This window comes from Chinchilla lanigera, unplaced genomic scaffold, assembly GCF_000276665.1.
Source record: "Chinchilla lanigera isolate Chin_1 unplaced genomic scaffold, ChiLan1.0 scaffold00013, whole genome shotgun sequence".
Classification (NCBI taxonomy): Eukaryota; Metazoa; Chordata; class Mammalia; order Rodentia; family Chinchillidae; genus Chinchilla; species Chinchilla lanigera.
Genome location: NW_004955414.1, coordinates 19,217,947 through 19,236,243, shown reverse-complemented (window position 1 = coordinate 19,236,243; position 18,297 = coordinate 19,217,947). Strand labels below are relative to the sequence as shown.

The following is an 18,297-nucleotide window of genomic DNA, read 5'->3' as shown; positions in this document are numbered from 1 at the left end:
CTGTGCCAGGGTGTGTGCAGCTGCCTCTGAGGACTCCATGACAGGCCCAGAAGATGGGCTGTGATCCATCAGATCAGTGTAGTTCTCTCTGTTTTATATACTGGAATACCACTTAAGATTTCATTTGAGCCTGGTGGTTATGCCTATAGTCCCAGCACTTGGGAGGCGCAGGGAGGATGACTTCTCAGTCTGAGGCCAGCCTGGGCTAAAGAGTGAGTTCAACGCTAGCATGGACTACACTTTAAAACCCTGTCTCAAAAACGAAACAAAAAAAAAACAAGTATCATGGCAACGTGCCTGTAATCCAGGTACTCGGGAGGCTGAGGCAAGACGATCGCCACAAGTTCAAGGCCAGCCTAGGCTACACAGTGATTTCAAGGCCAGCCTGAACTACACAGGAAGACCCTGTCACAAAAACAAAACAAAACAAAACAAAAATGTCCTAGGCAGAGCCTGATCTTCACCAAACACCCAGGACTCTTGGTAATTTCACTGAGCCTGAAGCAGGGTCCTCAACAGCACAGGTGCCTCAGATTCAAGGCTGCTGAGCCCTGACGATGTTCTTACCCAAACTTAGTACCTGGAACCCTGAACCCTTCTCTCCTGGATTCCTCTTTATTGTGCCTTAAAGATGCTCCCTTCCTGCTCTCACTGCCCACAGACCTGAGTAGCCAGAAGTAGTGGGGTGGTGGGTAGGACAGAGGGGCGGGAACCAGCACACAAATGAATACACTTCCTTTATCAAGGGTGACAAACAAAAACAAAAAGAAAAAAGACCAAACATATAAAAACCCAGGGTGCTAGAAGTACAAACTCCGTTCAAATTCAAGCTCGTCCAGACCCTGGTCACAAACCCTAGTGAGGTGCATGTGAGCACCAAGTCAGGGAGAGGGGGACCGGAGTGAATAATCTGAGGCCAAGAGAAAGGGTGGGAAGGGGATGCCTAAGTCCCCTGTTGTTCACCCCCACAGTGGTATCTCTACCTTTCCAATGACTGGGACACCTACCAGGCCCTGTCCTCTTGGCCCCCACCCGACCTCGGCCAGGGCTTCGAAGGCCAGTCCCAAAGGTTCTACCCCCCCTTGTTCCGTCCTCACTTGCTCGGGCTTCTACCCTCGCTCTTCTCCTCCACATTCTTCTCCGTGATTAGTAGCAGGTTAGGGTACTGTTTAAGCCGCAGTGAGGCTGGGGACCAGGGGAGGCGCGGTGGAGACGGGCTGAAGAGAGGAGAAGAGCTGTCCAAGGACCCTCTCTTCATGGGATCCCAAACTGTACAACCAGCTCTTCTTTTGCGTCCACACGGATCTGAGAAAGTGCACTGTAGGCGTAAGCAGCTATCCTGGAGACCTGAGGCAGAAGGGCCAGGGAGGAGAGGAAGAGACGCGTGAGGCGGGATCCAGCTCAAGGTGGCAGGGTGGCAGTGACCGAGAGGAGGGAATGATGGAGGACAGAGCCGAAGAGAAAGGCAAGGGTGCACAAGGCAGAAGCAAAGGAACAAGGGAGAGAGAGAATAGAAGTTGAGAGTAAAGGAGCTGGGGAGGCTATAAAAAGTCAAGAGAGCAGAGGTAGAAGTGAGCTGGGCCCACAGGCTACGACCTGCTCTGAGGCAGGGCAGTATGGGCAGGGTGGAGTAGACAGCCGGGGGAGGCTCACCTGCTGCAAGTCAGAGAAGGGGATGGGCTCGCTGGCCAGCACTTGGTGGGGCTGGCTGGTGAGAGATGGTAGCGGTGGCAACTTCTTCCAATGGGTCAGGCTACTGCTTAGCACAGCCAAGCGGGTACTGGCAAGAGGGAGGCGTTGGGGGGAAGGGCAGTTAGGCTGTTGCCCTGCCCTGCCCAGCCTACGCAAGCCTCACTCAGGCCTGAGGAACAGGGTGACAGGAGTCTCAGCTCATCACAGACTCACTCTGGGTGCACCTCCCTTGGCCTGAGCACTCTCAAAGAGTATATAGGGCAGAGAGGGCTGACACAAACGTCTACAGAAGTACCGAAGTGGTTTGTGGTCAGTCTCCTGGGCCGCAGCCCAGGCTCCAAAGCAGGAAGGGGCTGGCAGGAAGGGGAGGGGCCCGAGGTGGAGCGGAGCGCACCTGTACTGCCTTGCCCGGTCCATGTACTCATGCTGCTCCATGCCCTGCGAGTCTGCAGCGGACACATCAATGATGTTGCTTTGGGGAGAGGAGAAGAGAAGACATGACAGGTGTTTCAGAGAGGGACAAACTGGACTCAGTGTAGGGTGCCAAGTCCCAGGCTATATGACACCAACGTCCCTGCCTGCCCAGTGGAGCAGGGCCCAAAGACACCCTCCCCTGCGACCTTGTCCCATCCCCCATGCCCTGGGTCTGGCTGCCCCTATCCCAGCCTTTCATTTCGACGGGAGCTGTGCCTCTGGCCTGGTCCAGTGCCACTCACCTGGCTGTCTTGGCAAGGATGGAGGAGAGCAGGGCCTGCTCATCTGTGCGAGCAGAAGGCAGGCTGTGGTAGTTGGGCTCAGCTCCATTGAGGGCTTTGGTGGGGGGGCTACTAGGGTCTAGCAGCAGCTTCCGCTCCTCTCGATCCTAGGAGAGGCCATCATAGAGAAGTCAGCCCCAGGACCTCTAGCCCAATAGTACTTTCCTGGAGTTCTCCCCTCAGCTCAGCTCTGCCCTTTAAACACCAAGAAGACTTTTATAAGGAATATTCAAAGTACCAAAGTTATAGAATACCAAATAACACTTGATTCCTGCTGCCCTTTAGAGCTCAGTATAACCTGTCATCTGGGATGAACTAAAGAATCCTAGAGGGCCAGGCATGGTAGTGCACGCTTGTAATCCCAGCACTTGGGAGGTTGAGGAAGAAGGATTGCTGTGACTTCAAGGCCAGTCTGGGCTATATAGCAACACTGTCTTAAAAAAAAAAAAAAAAAATCTTAGAGGGCCTGAAAAGATAGAGGCACAAATCAGGTATTCATCAGCAGCCCTGGAGAACAGTCCTGCACTCAGTGGAAAAAAGGACGCTGGAGGCTGGAAAACAGGAGGTGGGAAAATACTAAAACAGTAGGGTCTAGAGGGGGCATCCCTGCAAGTCAAACACCTAAGAGTGAGCCAGCTGTGGTGGTGCACATAATGCCAGTGTTCTGGGAGGCTGAGGATAAAAAATTTGAACCCAGTCTGGGCAGCTAGTGACTGAGCAAGACCCTGTCTCAAAAAACAGCTGGGCATGGTGGTGCATACGTGTAATCCCAGCACTCTGGAGGCTGAGGCAGGAGGACTGCTGTGATTTGAGGCCAGCCTGGGCTACAAAGTGAGTTCAAGGCCAGCCTGAACTGCATAATGAGACCCTGTCTCAAAAAGACAAACAACAAAAAAAGAACCCCCACCAAATGTAAAGGCCCAGTCCAAAAATGGGCATATGAAATAAACAGACACTTCTGAAATATAGGAGAAACAGCAAGTATTTTAAAAAATTAAATTATATTAAAAAATAAAGAACTGGTGATGTAGCGCAGTGAAGGCCCTAAGTTCCATCTTCAGTACCCCCACCAACAACAAAAGGGGGGCACCCCCAGGACAAAGTCCTCAACAGTAAGGCTGTCTGCTCTCACAATAGAGAATTCAGACAAGGTCGTAAGCAAGGCCAACTCACCGGCCATTCCTCAGGTTAGCGCAGGGCAGAAACACCACCCACCCTCTGGGTCACACCTCAAAGTGTGTTCCCTTCTGTAGGACAGGTCCCTTCTCTCAGGTGTTCACCCTCCCGTCCTGTGCTCTCTCTGTATGTGACTCCCAGACCCAAAGGAAGTATACCTGGTCTATGCTGACGCGATGAACAGGGGTGCTGTTCCGTCCCTTGCCAGAACACCATGCCTCGCTCACTGGCCTAAGAGGCCTCTTTACCTTCCAGCAGCACTGTTACTACCAGCCTGCACTGAGGGTCACACCCTCCAGAACTGGCCTAGAACCAAACCACATCTCCCCAGGCCTGTACAAATGTGTTTCTCCTTGTCCTATTTCAGGCCCTTATTCTTATCTACTGCTTTCTGTATCAGACTCTGCCTTGAGCCCATCAGCTGTAAATCCCTGCTGGCTTTGTGTCAGCTGCAAAGTGGATAAGCAGACCTGCTGTGTGCCTAGCCAGGCCATAAAGAGCTCATGACAAAGTCAAGTCCGGGGTGGGGTAGGGGCACCCTGGCTAATGCTGACTCACCAACCCATCGTGCTGCACCCCCAACCCCCAGGCTCCTCGGTGCTCCCTTCCAGTCCTATCTCAATTCCTACCGCAGAGTTCCCTGCTACAGCATCCAGCTCCCCTTACTGGCCACTTCCTCCTGCTTGTCTGCCCCACCCTGGGCAGGCCCAGCCTTTGCACCTTACTCTTCCTTCTCAAATCTGGGTTGCCCAAGTGTCCCCAGGCCATCTGATCCAATTCCCAAAGCATGAGAAAAAAGGCTGTGGGCTTCTGCCCTGTGACCTCTAAACTCCTACATACTATGTACAGCCATCTTCCTTCTTCTGTATTAAAAGGCTAGACAGACAAAAGGCTTGGCAAAGATGAACCTATCTCTAAGGAAAGCTGGCTCCATAATGAGGCTAGAATTACTCTATGTCCTTTCTCCAGCCTTTTTTTTTTTTTAATTTGAGACAGGATCTCACTATATAGCCTGGCCTGGCAAACACAAGGTCTCAAGTTCAATTCCGGGTACCAAAAACAAAACAAACACAAAAAAGCTGGGCGTGGTGGCACACTCCTGTAATCCCAGCACTTGAGGCTGAGGCAGGATGATCGCTGGGAGTTTGATAACAGCCTGGGCTACTAAGTGAGCTCATGGCCAGCCTGAAATGCACAGTGAGACCCTGTCTCAAAAAGACAAAAAACAAAACAAAACAAAAACCTGTCTCACTATATAGCTCGAGCTGGCCTCAAACTCACAGTGATCCTCCTGCCTCAGCCTCCAGAGTGCTGGGATTAGGATTACTGGCATGCTTGTGCCGCCACACACCCAGCCCTCCAGGCTCACTTCTGACTGATCTTCCTGCAAGACAGCGAAGTAGTTCCCTCACAGGGTTTCAAGAATAAGGTTATTTGTCTAGCTCCTAGAAGAGATCATGCTGCCCCCTTCAGAGTGGACAAATAACATCACTATACACCCAAAAGATGAGTGGAGCATGGGGTAGGTCCGTCACACCGAGGTTTGTCCCTAAGTCTGTATAACCCCAGAGTCAAGGTTTCACTGTTTACCTTACCACATACCCCTATGTATCCAGCCCATGACTGGCCACTTGGTCTGTGGGCATGGATGGCTGAGATAGCTTGACCCAATACACAAAGACAGCCTGACATCAGATCACTTTAGCAGGGCATTTGTCAGGACTGCAAGATCTTAGTCTCTCTTAACTTTTTCCTCACCTTTTTTTTTTTTTTGTTTGAGACACGGTCTCCCTATGCAGCCCAGGCTGGACTTGCACTCACAGCAATCCTCCTGCCTCAGCCTCCCAAATGCTAGGATTACAAGACTGTGCCACACCTGGCTCACTTTCTTGCCCTTCTGTAGTACTGGAGATTTCAGGGACTAGTAAGAACACCAGGCAAGCACTCTACCATTGAACTACATCCCCAACCCTTATTTTTTTGCTTGATTTTTTTTCAACAAGGTCTTGCCATGTAGTTCAGGCTGACCTTGAGCTCACTATGCAGTTCAGGTTATCCTCAAACTCATGGTGGTCCTCCTGCCTCAAAACTCTTTAAGAACTGTAATGTGCTAGGCCTGGTGGCCCATGTCTATAATCCCTGCATTTAGGAGGCTGAGGCAGAGGATTGCTCTGAGTTTGAGGCTAATCTAGGCTACACAGTAAATTCAAGGCTAGCCTTAATTACATAGCAAGACTTTATCTCAAAAAACCAGGAAACTTATAATGGGCTTATATTTCTTTTTATTATTATAGTAAAAGGCAGAAGATCATCTATACCTACTTTGAAAACTTGTATTCTAACAAGATATAACAAAGGGCAGCAATGAGAGTGGGGTAGTGAATGCTATGGCCTTTGCAGAGTGAGGCCTCAAATCACACATAACTGGATCAAGCACCTTCTCTGGGAGTTAGTTACAAACAGAAATGAGAGCCCATCAAGGGGAAGGTGGAGATTTAGGAGTAAACCAGGTCTCTCCTCCCGCTGGAAACAGGCATCCTTCTTCCTAAAACGTTATCCTTTATTCCCTGTAAGAGTCCATACTATCCTTTAAGAACAATTTCCCACTGGGCCATAGCTCTCCCACTAAGTAAAAATACTGCTGTCTCCACCTTCTCTAACAAGCTAGGGTGAATGGCCATGAAGGATGCCTGACATAGTGCATAGGAAATATGTGTTCAGTAGGTGTTCGGAGAATTTAGGATCAGGAGTCACTCATACCTCCCACACAAATAACATTTTCTTGAGGTTAAATCCTTAACTCAAAATACTACAGAAGGAAATAACTCCCAAATACAGTGGTACAACCTACTCTGGACAGTCTTCCCCACTAGACTTCGTATTACTTGATGAAACCATTCTCCTGTCCCTGAGCCTACTATGTGTTGAAAGAATTCAGGCTTAGAAGAAAAAAAACTGTCCAGCAGCTTGACACTTTCTCCATATAAAGGTCTCCCCTTCAAGTGGTCAGCAGGGCAGGGACTGAAGAATAGAAAGTGGGAGTGCATCAAGGGGAAATGGGTATTTAAATACTGTTCAGGTCCCAACCTAACCCTTTCTCTAAAGGGTACAGGTCTACAGCCTCAATCTCAAGACAGACACCTCTCTAGCTAGAGGAACCTTCAGACACCAGGAAGGGTCTGCAGAGAGGCGGGACCAACTCAGAACCAAATAAACATCCCAATCCCTCCTTCCCCGCAAGCCAGTCAAAGCTAAACCCAGAGTACTGCTTCCCAAACAACTTCCCACATGTCTCCGTGTCCTCACTGTAGCTATTAAAATTCTTTACTGGCTAACTCGAATGTCACCAACTTCGGAGCTTTCTGACCCCAGACCAGCAGTGCCAATGACTACTCCAACTCCAGGGGGAGAGAGGAGACGCAAATTTCTGATTCATTCCAGAACAATCTAACTGAGGGCCTCAGCTTAACCACTTCTACAGTGGATTCGAAAAAGCCCACTATTACAAGCAGAGAAGGCGCAGGGAACACGGGAAGGAAGTGTTTCCCAGGGACCTAGGAAGGACTCTTGAAGCTTGTAAAGGTCTGAAGACAAGAGGTTGGTGTAAGAGGAAGGACGGAGTCAGACAGAAAGCCGCCTGCACATCTGAGGGGACTAGGTGAAGACCTGGGGCTTTAACAGGGGTAAGAGCTCGGCTTGGCGTCCCCTCCGCAATCTGTCCCCTACAGGCCTCCGTACTCGATGAACCCAACACTAGGGCTCCCACTCCTCTGTAGGTTTTTTTTTCGGGGCCCCAAGTCCCAGGGTCTAAGCCCTCACTCCCGAGCCCCGCCTGCCGCGGCCGCACCTGGTCCGAGTCTTCGTTTTCGCTGCTGTAGCAGCACCCCATTGCTGGGGTAGGGCCGGGCGCTCAGGCAGCGCCGAGGAGGGACGGCGTCCGTCAGGAGCCCTTCCGGTCACATGACCCGCGGCTGCCTCCCGCGAGCTACTACCCGTTCCCCTCCCCCCTGATTACTCGGTCCCGGAGCCTCAGCCAAAGCCCAGCTTCCGGCCCCACCCCCAGCCGCGTGACCACCACTAACCAATGGAAAGACGCACCCTGTGCGCCAGGAAAGGGGTCACGTGACGCGAGGAAAGGGAGGGGCGTGTCACATGATTATCAGCTTCCCAGTCTGTAAACTCAAATCCTCTAAGCTCTTGGCGGTAGTTATGCTATGTGATAGCATGGCCCTTAGGCTACCTTTCTGGGCCAGTGAGCGAACTCATACCAACTGCTGTCATGCATGATAGACTCTTCCAAAAGCCATATGAAAGGCTACTGAGATCCAGGCCCGAGGCTTCTAGGGCCTATAGTTTGGGGCACATACAAGCCCTAGAAGATTGGTGTCCAGTCGGGGCGGGGGAGGGGGAATTTATACCTTCACTAGTGGAAGTGGAGGCTCCATCTTGCTGACCTATCTCCCTCAGGCCTTTCTCTTCAATCCTGCCTTTGACGGGGGTTCCCTCTGAGACAGAGGGTCACTATATAGCCTAGGCTAGCGTTGAAATGAAGATCGTCCTACCTCATCCTCCCAAGTGCTGTAATTATAGTCCTGTACCTTCATGCGGGGTTGTTTGCTCTTAGAAACCTCTGCTGCCCCAAGTGGTGGCGAACGCCTGTCATCCCAGCGCTTTGGAGCCTGAGGAGGAGGATCGCTGGGAGTTGGAGGCCAGCCTGGGCTCAGTAGTGGGTTCAAGGCCAGCCTGAACTGTATAATGAGCCCTTGTCTCAAAAAAACAAACCAAAAAACCCTCCTGTCTTCCCTTGGGCCAAACATACAGGGCCACATCTGAACTTTAGATTATGCACTGATACCTGCCTCCCACGTCATGTCTTAGGGTGGAGAGGTGGGGAAGGTGCTTCTACTAGCCATAGAGAAATACTTGCGGTTTCTTCTTTTTGGTTTTGTTGTGTGTTATTTTTTGTTTTGTTTGTGTTACTACATATGGAACCCAGGATCTCAAGTGTGGTAGACAAGCATTCTACCATGGGAACTACACTGTCTTTTTTTGTTTTGTTTTTTTTTGAGACAGGGTCTCCTAAGTTTCCCAGGCTGGCTTTGAACTTGCTTCCTCCTGCCTCAGCCTCCCTATTGACTGGGAGCCCTGCCATATGCCACCCAGCAGTACTTGGTTTCCTGATTGATCTGAACTTTGCACCTGGGGCCTGGCACACTATCTCCCACCAGGTCTGCCTACTGTCTACAAGGCTGCTCAATGCAAATGACTTCCATCTGATTACCTTCTCTGACTCCATTCTCTGAGCATTTTCAGTTCCCTGTGCCTCATCTCTATCCAGTGTGAATTAACTCATTAGGTCAGTGAATGTTTACTGTCTACTGTGTGCCACCCCAGTGTTCTATCTAGATAGACAGTCATTCAGAAAAGTCAAAAGTTCTTGTACTCACAGAGCAAGCACTCTAGTGATCACAGTACACTGTAATTTTTTATTCCTAGGTCAGTATCTTTGACCAAACTGAGAGTTCCTGGAGGACAGGGGCAGGTTCTGACTCTTCTGTGACCCAAGCCCTAACACGTGCTTAGGGAAAACTTGAATTCTGAGTTGAGCAATTTATAGTTTCTCCCTCACCTTGGCTCACAGCATGTTTCATGTCCTGATCCAAGTGACTGGGGGAGAAATCACCAGATCTAGCAGCATTTACTACTCCTCCAATCAAAACCCTGGAGTTCTCTTAAGTTTTTTGAAGTCTCCTACAGTATAGCGGGCAGCTCTAGTAACTTGAACTGCAAGTCTCAGGTAGCAACAGCTGCCTCACCATCAATAATTGAAAGCAAGTCCAGCTTCCCGCCTCAGGATTATCCCCCCAAGGACTCCCCTTCCTTCCTGGTACTCCAGTCTTCCTAAGCAGGAGCATCTACCCCAGGTAAGGTAGGCTTTGTGGGTTCCCATGTCCACCATCACAGACCTGTTCACATCCACTCATGCATTCTGCTTCTGTCCTCACCCACCCCTACCAGAGGCCCTGGAAGTCCTGCCAGGTCAGAGCTGGAGGGGGAGGATGGTCCAGGACTGGGACAGGGGAGGGCAACCATCCTTCACAGGGGACTTGGGGAAAAGAGCTGAGAGTGAGGAAAGTGTGTGGTGTTTTTATGTATGCACTTGTAAAGGGAATTCTGACAGCACAGGGAAGGAGGGAAAAAAAAAGAGGGGAGAAAGAAGGGAAGAAAGACAGAATCAAGGACTCCTTCCACCTTCAATGAAGAGCAGAGTCCTGGGGTGGGAAAAAAGGCATCTCACCTAAAACCTTATGGAGTATTTTAATTGCCTTTTACTGAGGCAATTAATTACAGTGACAATGCAGCACTTTCTCAACCAAAGAACCAACCTTTTTCTGCTGCACAGTATTAGATGAAAGGAGACCAAGCAGCTATGGGGTCTGGTGGGGGTGAGGATATTGTAGAAGGAACTGGGAGGTCTTGAAGAAGGGGTGACATCAGGAATAAAAGAAGTGGGTGAGGGAAGTGATGAGATGGGAGAAGAGGTTGGGACTGGAAAGAGGTGGTTTGGGTTTGAGCTAAATATGGACAATATAGAATTTTTTTTTTTTTTGTCTTTTTGAGACCGGGTTTCACTATGCAGTTCAGGCTGGACTTGAACTCACTTTGTAGCCTGGGCTGACCTCAAACTCATCGCAATCCTTCCGCCTCAGCCTCCTGAATATTGGGATTACAGGCGTGCACCACCACACCTGGCCTAGAATCTTTGAAAATACACAGGCATAAAAAAATATATAGGCTTGGAATCATACCAACCTGTATTCAACATCAGCTTTCTGCGCTTCATCTTTATCCAGTGTCAATTACTTTTTGTTTTGTTGTTTGTTTTACTTTTTAAGACAGAGTCTCACTATGTAGTTTAGGCTGGCCTCAAACTCATGGTTATCCTTCTGCCTCAACCTCCCAAGTGTTAGGATTCCAGATGTGCATCACCATGCCCAGCAATTAGCTTTTTTAAAACCAATGAATGTTTCTTGTTTTCTTTTTTTTTTTTTTTTTAAAAAACCCCTTTTTTTTTTTTTTTTTTTTTTTTTTTTTGGTTTTTCTCTGGTACTGGGAATTGAACTCACGACCTTGTGCTTGCCAGGCAGGCACTGTGCCGCTGAGCTAAATCCCCAGCCCCCCAATGAATGTTTCTTATCTGCTGTGCCCAGTTCTGCAGTGTGACTGGACAAAGGATACAGCCTTTCTCAGCCACAGTCTGTAAAATATGAGCAGAGCGCTGAGGATTTAGCTCAGCAGCATAGCGCCTGCCTGCCAAGCACAAGGCTGTGAGTTTGATTCCTGGTACTGGTAAAAAAAAAAAAAAAAAAGACAAAATACTGCAATTTTCAGGAAAATCACTGTATTAGGAATGTGCAATGACATAAATAAAAGCCATTTTTAAAACTGAAAAAAAAAATATGAGCAGAGCAAATGCTACTGGCAAAGTCTGCACATTGACAGGCAATTGGTGGGTGTGGGTTTCTCTCCTACCTCTTCCCATCCCAGGGCCCAGATAGGCATCATGTCCCCTGCAATTGCGCTGGCATTCCTGCCATTGGTGGTGACATTGCTGGTGCGATACCGGCACTACTTCCGACTGCTCGTGCGCACAGTCCTGCTGAGGAGCCTCCGAGATTGCTTGTCAGGGTTACAGATTGAGGAGAGGGCCTTCAGCTATGTGCTCACTCATGCCCTGCCTGGGGACCCTGGTCACATCCTCACCACTCTGGACCACTGGAGCAGCCACTGCGAGTACCTGAGCCACATGGGCCCTGTCAAAGGTCAGTGTTGCAGGAAGCACCCCCAAGAGGGTGAAGAAAGATCTGGGACCTGTTGCTGTCTTGTTGGGTGAATTGGGCAGGTTCTTGTTCTTCCTTGGGTATCTTTTCTCATCTGGAAATGGACTTGTACTGAGTCATTTATTCATCTGGTAAACATTTATTGCCATCTATTTTGTACCAGATAATGTGCTAGGTAGGGAAGAGACAGAGACAATGGAGATGAATCAACCACAAGCGCTGGCCTCAAAAGGACCATAATACACTAGGGAACAACTATAATTCACAGCTTTGTAATTGTCCATGCCCAAGTCTTTCTTCCCTACCATGGAAGTTTCTGCATCCAGTTCAGGATAGCACTGCCAGTATTTATCTCAGTCCCAGCTCCCAGCAAAGTTAAAGTTTTATTTTAGGGGCCAGGAAGATAGCTCAGTGGCATAAGCTCCTGCCTGACAAGCGCAAGGTCCTGAGTTCAACTCCTAGTACCCCCCCCAAAAAAGTCGTATTTTAAAAACTCATCAATTCCAAGATCAGAAATATATTCAGTGAACAATAAAAGGGGGTTGTGTGAAACTAGAAGCCTCTCAGGAGCCTTGAGGATGCAGTGGTTGTTTCCATCTGGATGCTTCTGGAGGAAGCAACATTTGAGCTGAGCCTAAAGGACTGGTTTCAAGTTGGCCAGGCAGATGGGGATGGGAGTGGGGAAGGGCAAAGCCAGTCACATGTACAGATGTGGCATGGAGGAATGAGACACCATGGTTGATTCTGGTAACAGCTGTTTGGGATGACTGTGATTTCAAGCTACAGCTGAGAGGAGGCGAGAGCTATAGCTGGAAAGCTAGGATAGGATCAGGTCTAAGAAGGTCCTGAATGCCAGGATGAGGATCCCAGTTCAACCCTAAGGGCCTTTAAAATCACAGGAGCCAGAGACTGACAGATTTGTCAGATTTCTAGAAGCTGGTGTGAACAGACAATAGGGGGCAGCAGGACCAGTGGGGCAGTGGGGAAGAAATGAGACCCCAGTTTGTTGGGGGCTACAAGGAGACAGGTAGGAACTGGCAGTCTCTTTTCATCAAGGGCCCTGTGTCCACCTCCCATGTCTTCTACAACAGCTGTTTTGCCCCGCAGGTCAGATCGTAATGCGGCTGGTGGAAGAGAAGGCCCCTGCTTGTGTGCTGGAGCTGGGCACCTACTGCGGATATTCCACACTGCTTATTGCCCAAGTCCTGCCCCCTGGGAGTCGCCTTCTCACCGTGGAGCGGGATCCACGCACTGCAGCAGTGGCTGAGAAACTCATACGCCTGGCTGGCTTCGATGAGCGCACGGTCAGCCTCCCCATCTCCCTAACTCTTCTCTGACACCCCTGCCTTGCCCTACCCAGGCCTCTTAGCAACTGTGATCCTGTAGGGTGTGTGAGCTTCTACCCTCCTGTCCCTAGTCATCAGCACATGCTTTCTGCTAGATGACAAAAGCAGCTAAGAAATCTCTATAGAGTTTAGCAACTCTGACTCCAAGTCTTAGTCTGACTCTGGTTAGCTGTGTGACCTTGGCAAAGCACATATCCTCTGAGTCTCAGCTTCTTTGAGGGCAGAATGGAAATTACAATAGTGACCTAACTTGGGTTCTGAGGCCAGAGGACATGTGAGACACTCATGGGGACTCAGGGCAGGTGCTGGTGGGGCCCAGAGGGAAAGGGATCCCTCCCACCCTCACACTCTGCCTTCTCCTACAGGTGGAGCTCATTGTCGGCAGCTCAGAGGAAGTGATTCCACGCCTACGAGCCCAGCATCAGCTGAGTCGGGCAGAGCTGGTACTCCTGGCACACCGGCCCCGATATTACTTACGGGACCTGCAGCTGCTGGAGGCCCATGCTCTGCTGCCAGCTGGTGCCACTGTGTTGGCTGACCATGTGCTGTTCCCAGGTGCACCCCGCTTCCTACAATATGCCAAAGGCTGTGGCCGCTACCGCTGCCGCCTACATCACACTGGCCTCCTAGACTTTCCTGCCATTAAGGATGGCATAGCCCAGCTCACCTATGCTGGACCTGGCTGAGGTCCAGAACCAGGTATATTTACTTCTTTGCCCCCATCCTCACCCAAACAAGGACCTCAGAACATCCCCTTCCCTCCCTATTTGGGGTCCAACACACGTTGGGCTCAAGGCTGGCAGGCTGTCTCCCCAACTCTGCCTCTTCCCAGCCCTCACACTGACCTAAAGAAGTGTCAAATTTTATCAGACTGCTTGGTCCCACTGGTCCTCCTCCTTCTAGAGTGAGAGCAGGAGGCCTCAGCTCCCAAGCCAGCTGTCACTGGCTTGTTGGGTGACTCCCTGCTCTAAGATTTAATCTATACTAAGAGAGTTGGCTAGAAGATGCCTAGAGCCTCCTCCCGCTGCCTCAGGAAGCCTCCCCTCACCTTGCCTAAACCTTGATATCTTGGGCAGGATTAGAGGGAATGTAAAATAACAGCAGGCCCTGCAGGAATGCCCGAGTGCAAACTGTCACACAGAAGCCTGGGTCCAGGTCCTCCAACCCTGGCCTACCTGGCCAGTTAGGTTTGCTTCATATCCCTTGAATGCCCTCTTCTCCCCTTAAGCCCAAGAGAAGATGTTGGACTCCTCTAGATCCCACCTAATAGGGAATAGACATAGGGAAAAAAAAAATCAGTCCTGTGTCTTTATTAACAAGGGTTAGAAAGATACCAAACCTGGCAACCAAGGGGTGAGGTACTGGCCAGGAAGATGGGATAGGCTCAGGTCTGGGGATTCAAGGGCAGACTGATGGTCTGGGGCGGAGGTATCAAGATCAGGTCCTGACAACAGACAAGGACGTGCGCAAAGGTGAGCCTTCAGGTACTGGGACCATCAGCTAGTTCTGTGGACTGAGAAGTTGGAGCTGGGGATGCAGGGTAGGTTGGGCTGGCCTGGAATCGCCACTCTGCCTTGTCTACCTAGATCATCCACTGGTCCTGATCCTGTTCGTTGCCTTCCATGTCCACCTGCAGAGGAGGTTGAGTGTGGGTGGGGTGGGACCTCAGCCCCAGATCCTGCCCCCTGGTGGATCCAGCATTGCTATACCCCTTGGCCATCAATTAGTATGGATCAGGGGCCCAGGAACAGAAACCCTCACCCTACAACCCGTGCCTACCTCATTGACTTCTCCATCATCTGGTGATTCATTATAGTCATTCATCTCATCCATGTCCTGCATGTCTTCATCATCTTCTGAGTCCTCTTCACTATCCTCGTCATCATCTTCATCCTCCTCTTCCTCATCATCATAGTGCTGGTATGGCAGGGGAGAGCCTGAAGGCCCTACCAGGCTGCTCGGACCAGTTTAAGAGCTGGCCCACATGAAGCTTCCCTCTCCCTGCCCACGGCCCCAATGCATCTAGCAGGCTGGTGCATGTTCTGTAAGATATTAGTAGCAGGCCCCCATCCACCCACTGTAGCTCCCCTTTCTATCCTTCACCCAGACTGAGAACCACTATTGCTGTGGCTTGGAGACAGGACATTCAGAATTAGAGTAGAGCTTTGGGGGCTAGGGATTTAGCTCAGCAGCACAGCGCCTGCCCAGCAAGCGCAAGGCCATGAGTTTGATCCCTGGTACCGGAAAAAAACAAACAAACAAAAAAGAGTAGAGTTTTTGCCCACCATGGGCCTCAAACAGGCCTCACCTGCTGCAGAAACTTACCTCTGAGGCTGGCTTGCCAATAGGTACCAGGTTGTTGTCTTTCTCTGCAATGCTTTGGAGCTGTGGGCAAAGTGGGGTTGGCAGGGCCCAAGAAGGACAGATCAGGGGCATGGAACCGACCCACTCTGACCCTAAAAGGACCCCTAAGTGTTGAGAAAGAAGCTTCCTCCCAATTCTCAGGAAAATTCAATCACTTCTCCTGTCAGCTGCCACTTATAAATTTGATCCAACTATTTAAACTCTCTAGGCCTGGTTTCTGTGCATAATTACGGTAAGGGTGAAGAGACAGCTTAGAACATGGCATCTGCTAGATCCAGGATATAATAGTTAAAATTATTAAAATTATTAAGTCCTGTGCTTGAGCTGGGGATACAGTGGCATACTGCCTGCCTGGCAAGCACAAGGTCCTGAGTTCAATTCCTAGTACCAAAAATAAATAAATAAATCCTGTGCTTTAGGGAAAAGTTTAGGCTGAGTAAAGGGAATCCGACCCCTAATCTTGCCCAGAAGTGCTATGGTCCCCCAGCAAATGAGAATGTCACAAAGATGAGAGCCTTGACCCCTGGCTCCCAGTCTACCTACTCCCAGCTCAGGGCAAACAGCTCTTCCAGGGCAGGTTTCCAGAGTAAGACCGGCTGTGTGTGTGTGTGTGCTGTACTAGATTCTCACTCACCCAGGCCTGATGCTGCTGTTCCTGCTGCTGCAGCTCTGTCTCCTCCACACAAGGTCGATCCAGATTAAACCACAGTGTCTCAGTCACACGGGGGAAGAGTGAGGGGAACAAGGTGGACATGGCTCCTAGACTGAGGAAAAGTGTAAGGTAAATGTGTTTTGCTTCAGATTTCAATTGGTTGTAATCTGAATTAGGAACAGGGTGGAGTGGAAGGTAGCAGGGAAACAACTCTTCCCTCTGGGAATCACACAGACCTGGGTTTGAGTGCTGGCTCCACCTCGCTAGCTGTTTGTGGCCAAGTCACTTAACCTCTCTGGGGCTCAGTTTCCTCATCTGTAAAATGAGGATAATAACAATTATACCACCCTCAAAGTTATTCTGATAATTAATGTTCAAAGCTCTAGGTTGTTTATGGGAGGAAAAGATAGGGAACCAACTATAGAGATGGAATCCAGAATACAGGCTGGCATTACAAAATGAGAGGCATTCCCTTGCCAGCTGTAGTGGCACACACCTGTAATCCCAGCACCCCGGAGGCTGAGGCAGGAGGATCGATACAAGTTCAAGGCCTGCCTGAATTACCTAGTGAAACCCTGTCTCAAAACAAACAAAAAAACGGGCAACAGGGCTCTCCTAAAATTATCTTTACCCGCCCCCGCCAAATCTTAATTTTTGCCCCTTTCCGATGGTCCATGCAATACCCACCCAGTGTGAAAAATTTGGAACAGTAACCACCTCTCTCATTCCATCAGTCAAACTGGGGGATAGAGGTTGCGCCACGTGCAAGCAGGGTTTAATAGGACGTTCTAGAAGTCATTAATACATGAATTTATAAGTAGATGAAAGATTGAACGGATGGACTAATATGTATGAGAAAAGTAAATCAGCTGAGAAAGGTGACCAAGAACGTCCCAGGGAATCTGAATTAAAACACCTCAGCTCACAGACAGGCAGACTGAGACCCCGCGACAGGCTGACTGACTGGCTTTACGTCATTCAGTTAGCCAGGGCTTAGAACTCGCGCAGGGAAGCGATCCAAGCCAAGCCCTGGAGGAGGAGAGCAGAAAAAAAGAATCCATATGAAAGCCAGTTTTTCCCGAACTTATTTGACCAACCCAGGACCAGTCGCTGCCATTCTATGGAACACACTTCCCAGGCCCAGTCTCAAGCACAACAGGATCCACCCTCTTTCCCCATAAATACTGACAGAGACCTTGCCTCAGAAAACCCAACCCACCGCCTCAAACCACCGCCCATTCTTTGCTTATTATAATAATGACTGCGTGGTCAACCAACAGAAAGAAGGCAGGGGTGGGCCTTTGACAGGAGTTTAGCCTTATAGGGTTGATAATTGCGAAAGGAGCGGGGCTTGGGTAGAGCCAATTAACTGAAAGAAATGCCGGGTGACAGGAAGTGACACCAATGAATGACGGGTCTGGTGTTAATGGGGTGGGGCTTAGTCTCAATGAAGAGGCCAATGAGGAGCAGCTTTAAGGGCGAGGGAGTCGGAACACAGAGTTCCAAAGCAACTGGGCTTCTGTGGGGGAAGGAAGAAAAAAGGAGCAAAAACACAACCACACCCTCGCTTCTGTACTTACCGCGGCGGGAGGCGGCAGCCGGCGGCGACCCGGAAGCGCTTCTCCTAGATGGAGCGGAAGGACCCACCAAACGCATGCGTCCTTCGTCTCCTTTTGTTTCCCGACCCTCCCCAGCCTCTTACAAACCGGAAGTGACGTAACATCGCTTAGTCTGGTACTAGTTGGAGAACGAAATTTGTAGTGTTTGCCTATTGGCGGTGCCTTGAGTCTCCGCCAATCCTCCTCTCCCGCCGACCGCTGGCACCGCCGCTTCATCTAATCGCTCCCCTCCATCTCTTAGTGTTTGCGCTCTAACTCCTGTAAAAAAATGGCCACTATCGCGCTGCGTAGTTATGGGCTTTCTTCTGTTGCTTTCCAGGAAAATCTTTCACCTCTCAGACTTAGTTTCCGTCTAAAAGGATAGCGTATCTGTTCCTTTATGTCTTGAACAAAAACATGTGATTATCATATTTCAGGCTTTGCTAGAAGCTGGAGGATAAGTTAATGAATATGGGCACTGTCCCCAAAGATCTCAGTTCATAGGGAAAGCCTGACCCTGCGGACCTCGAGTGGAATTATTGGTTCCCCCCACCTGCCTTTCCCGGTACGGGGAATTGAACACAACGCTTTCCTACTGAGCTACATCCCCAGGCCCTTTTAAATTTTTGAGACAGGGCCGGGCATGGTGGCCCACTCCTGTAATCCTGTCACTCGGGAGGCTGAGGCAGGAGGATCGTTGCGAGCTCAAGACCAGCCTGGGCTACAAAGTGAGCTCAAGGCCAGCCTGAACTGCACAGCGAGACCCTGTCTCAAAAAAAAAAAAGACTATATATATATAATAAAATTTTGAGACAGGGTCACACTAAGTTGCCAAACTGCCCAGGCTGGACTCCTATTTGGGATCCTGTCGCT

At 49.9% G+C, this 18,297-nt stretch overlaps 3 protein-coding genes across 10 annotated transcripts; 1 reads left to right on the top strand and 2 right to left on the bottom strand.

The window, feature by feature from the left end:
• Positions 1-720: 720 nt before the first annotated feature.
• Positions 721-7,629, bottom strand: Lamtor1 (late endosomal/lysosomal adaptor, MAPK and MTOR activator 1). Its single transcript, XM_005380006.2, has 5 exons — positions 7,471-7,629; positions 2,409-2,554; positions 2,087-2,164; positions 1,654-1,780; positions 721-1,347 (listed from the first exon to the last, which is right to left on the bottom strand). Exons 1-5 carry the CDS (start codon positions 7,510-7,512, stop codon positions 1,255-1,257), a joined length of 486 nt encoding a protein of 161 aa, XP_005380063.1. The 5' UTR covers positions 7,513-7,629; the 3' UTR covers positions 721-1,254.
• On the top strand, positions 5,908-14,019 carry LOC102030181 (transmembrane O-methyltransferase). Of its 2 annotated transcripts, none has more exons than XM_005380007.2 (4): positions 5,908-7,306; positions 11,172-11,446; positions 12,572-12,768; positions 13,176-14,019. In XM_005380007.2, exons 2-4 carry the CDS (start codon positions 11,188-11,190, stop codon positions 13,494-13,496), a joined length of 777 nt encoding a protein of 258 aa, XP_005380064.1. In that variant the 5' UTR covers positions 5,908-7,306; positions 11,172-11,187; the 3' UTR covers positions 13,497-14,019. The 2 variants fall into 2 exon arrangements, with proteins under 2 accessions (XP_005380064.1, XP_013367273.1); XM_013511819.1 differs by lacking the exon at positions 5,908-7,306 and adding an exon at positions 9,521-9,547.
• An 86-nt stretch (positions 14,020-14,105) lies between these two features.
• Anapc15 (anaphase promoting complex subunit 15) lies at positions 14,106-17,517 on the bottom strand. Of its 7 annotated transcripts, none has more exons than XM_005379998.2 (6): positions 17,407-17,496; positions 16,063-16,141; positions 15,809-15,938; positions 15,136-15,195; positions 14,590-14,727; positions 14,106-14,440 (listed from the first exon to the last, which is right to left on the bottom strand). In XM_005379998.2, the coding sequence occupies exons 3-6, from the start codon at positions 15,926-15,928 to the stop codon at positions 14,393-14,395; spliced, it is 366 nt and encodes a 121-aa protein (XP_005380055.1). In that variant the 5' UTR covers positions 15,929-15,938; positions 16,063-16,141; positions 17,407-17,496; the 3' UTR covers positions 14,106-14,392. The 7 variants fall into 7 exon arrangements, with proteins under 7 accessions (XP_005380055.1, XP_005380057.1, XP_013367278.1 ...); XM_005380000.2 differs by lacking the exon at positions 17,407-17,496 and adding an exon at positions 16,924-17,026; XM_013511824.1 differs by lacking the exon at positions 17,407-17,496 and adding an exon at positions 16,514-16,712.
• Positions 17,518-18,297: the final 780 nt, after the last annotated feature.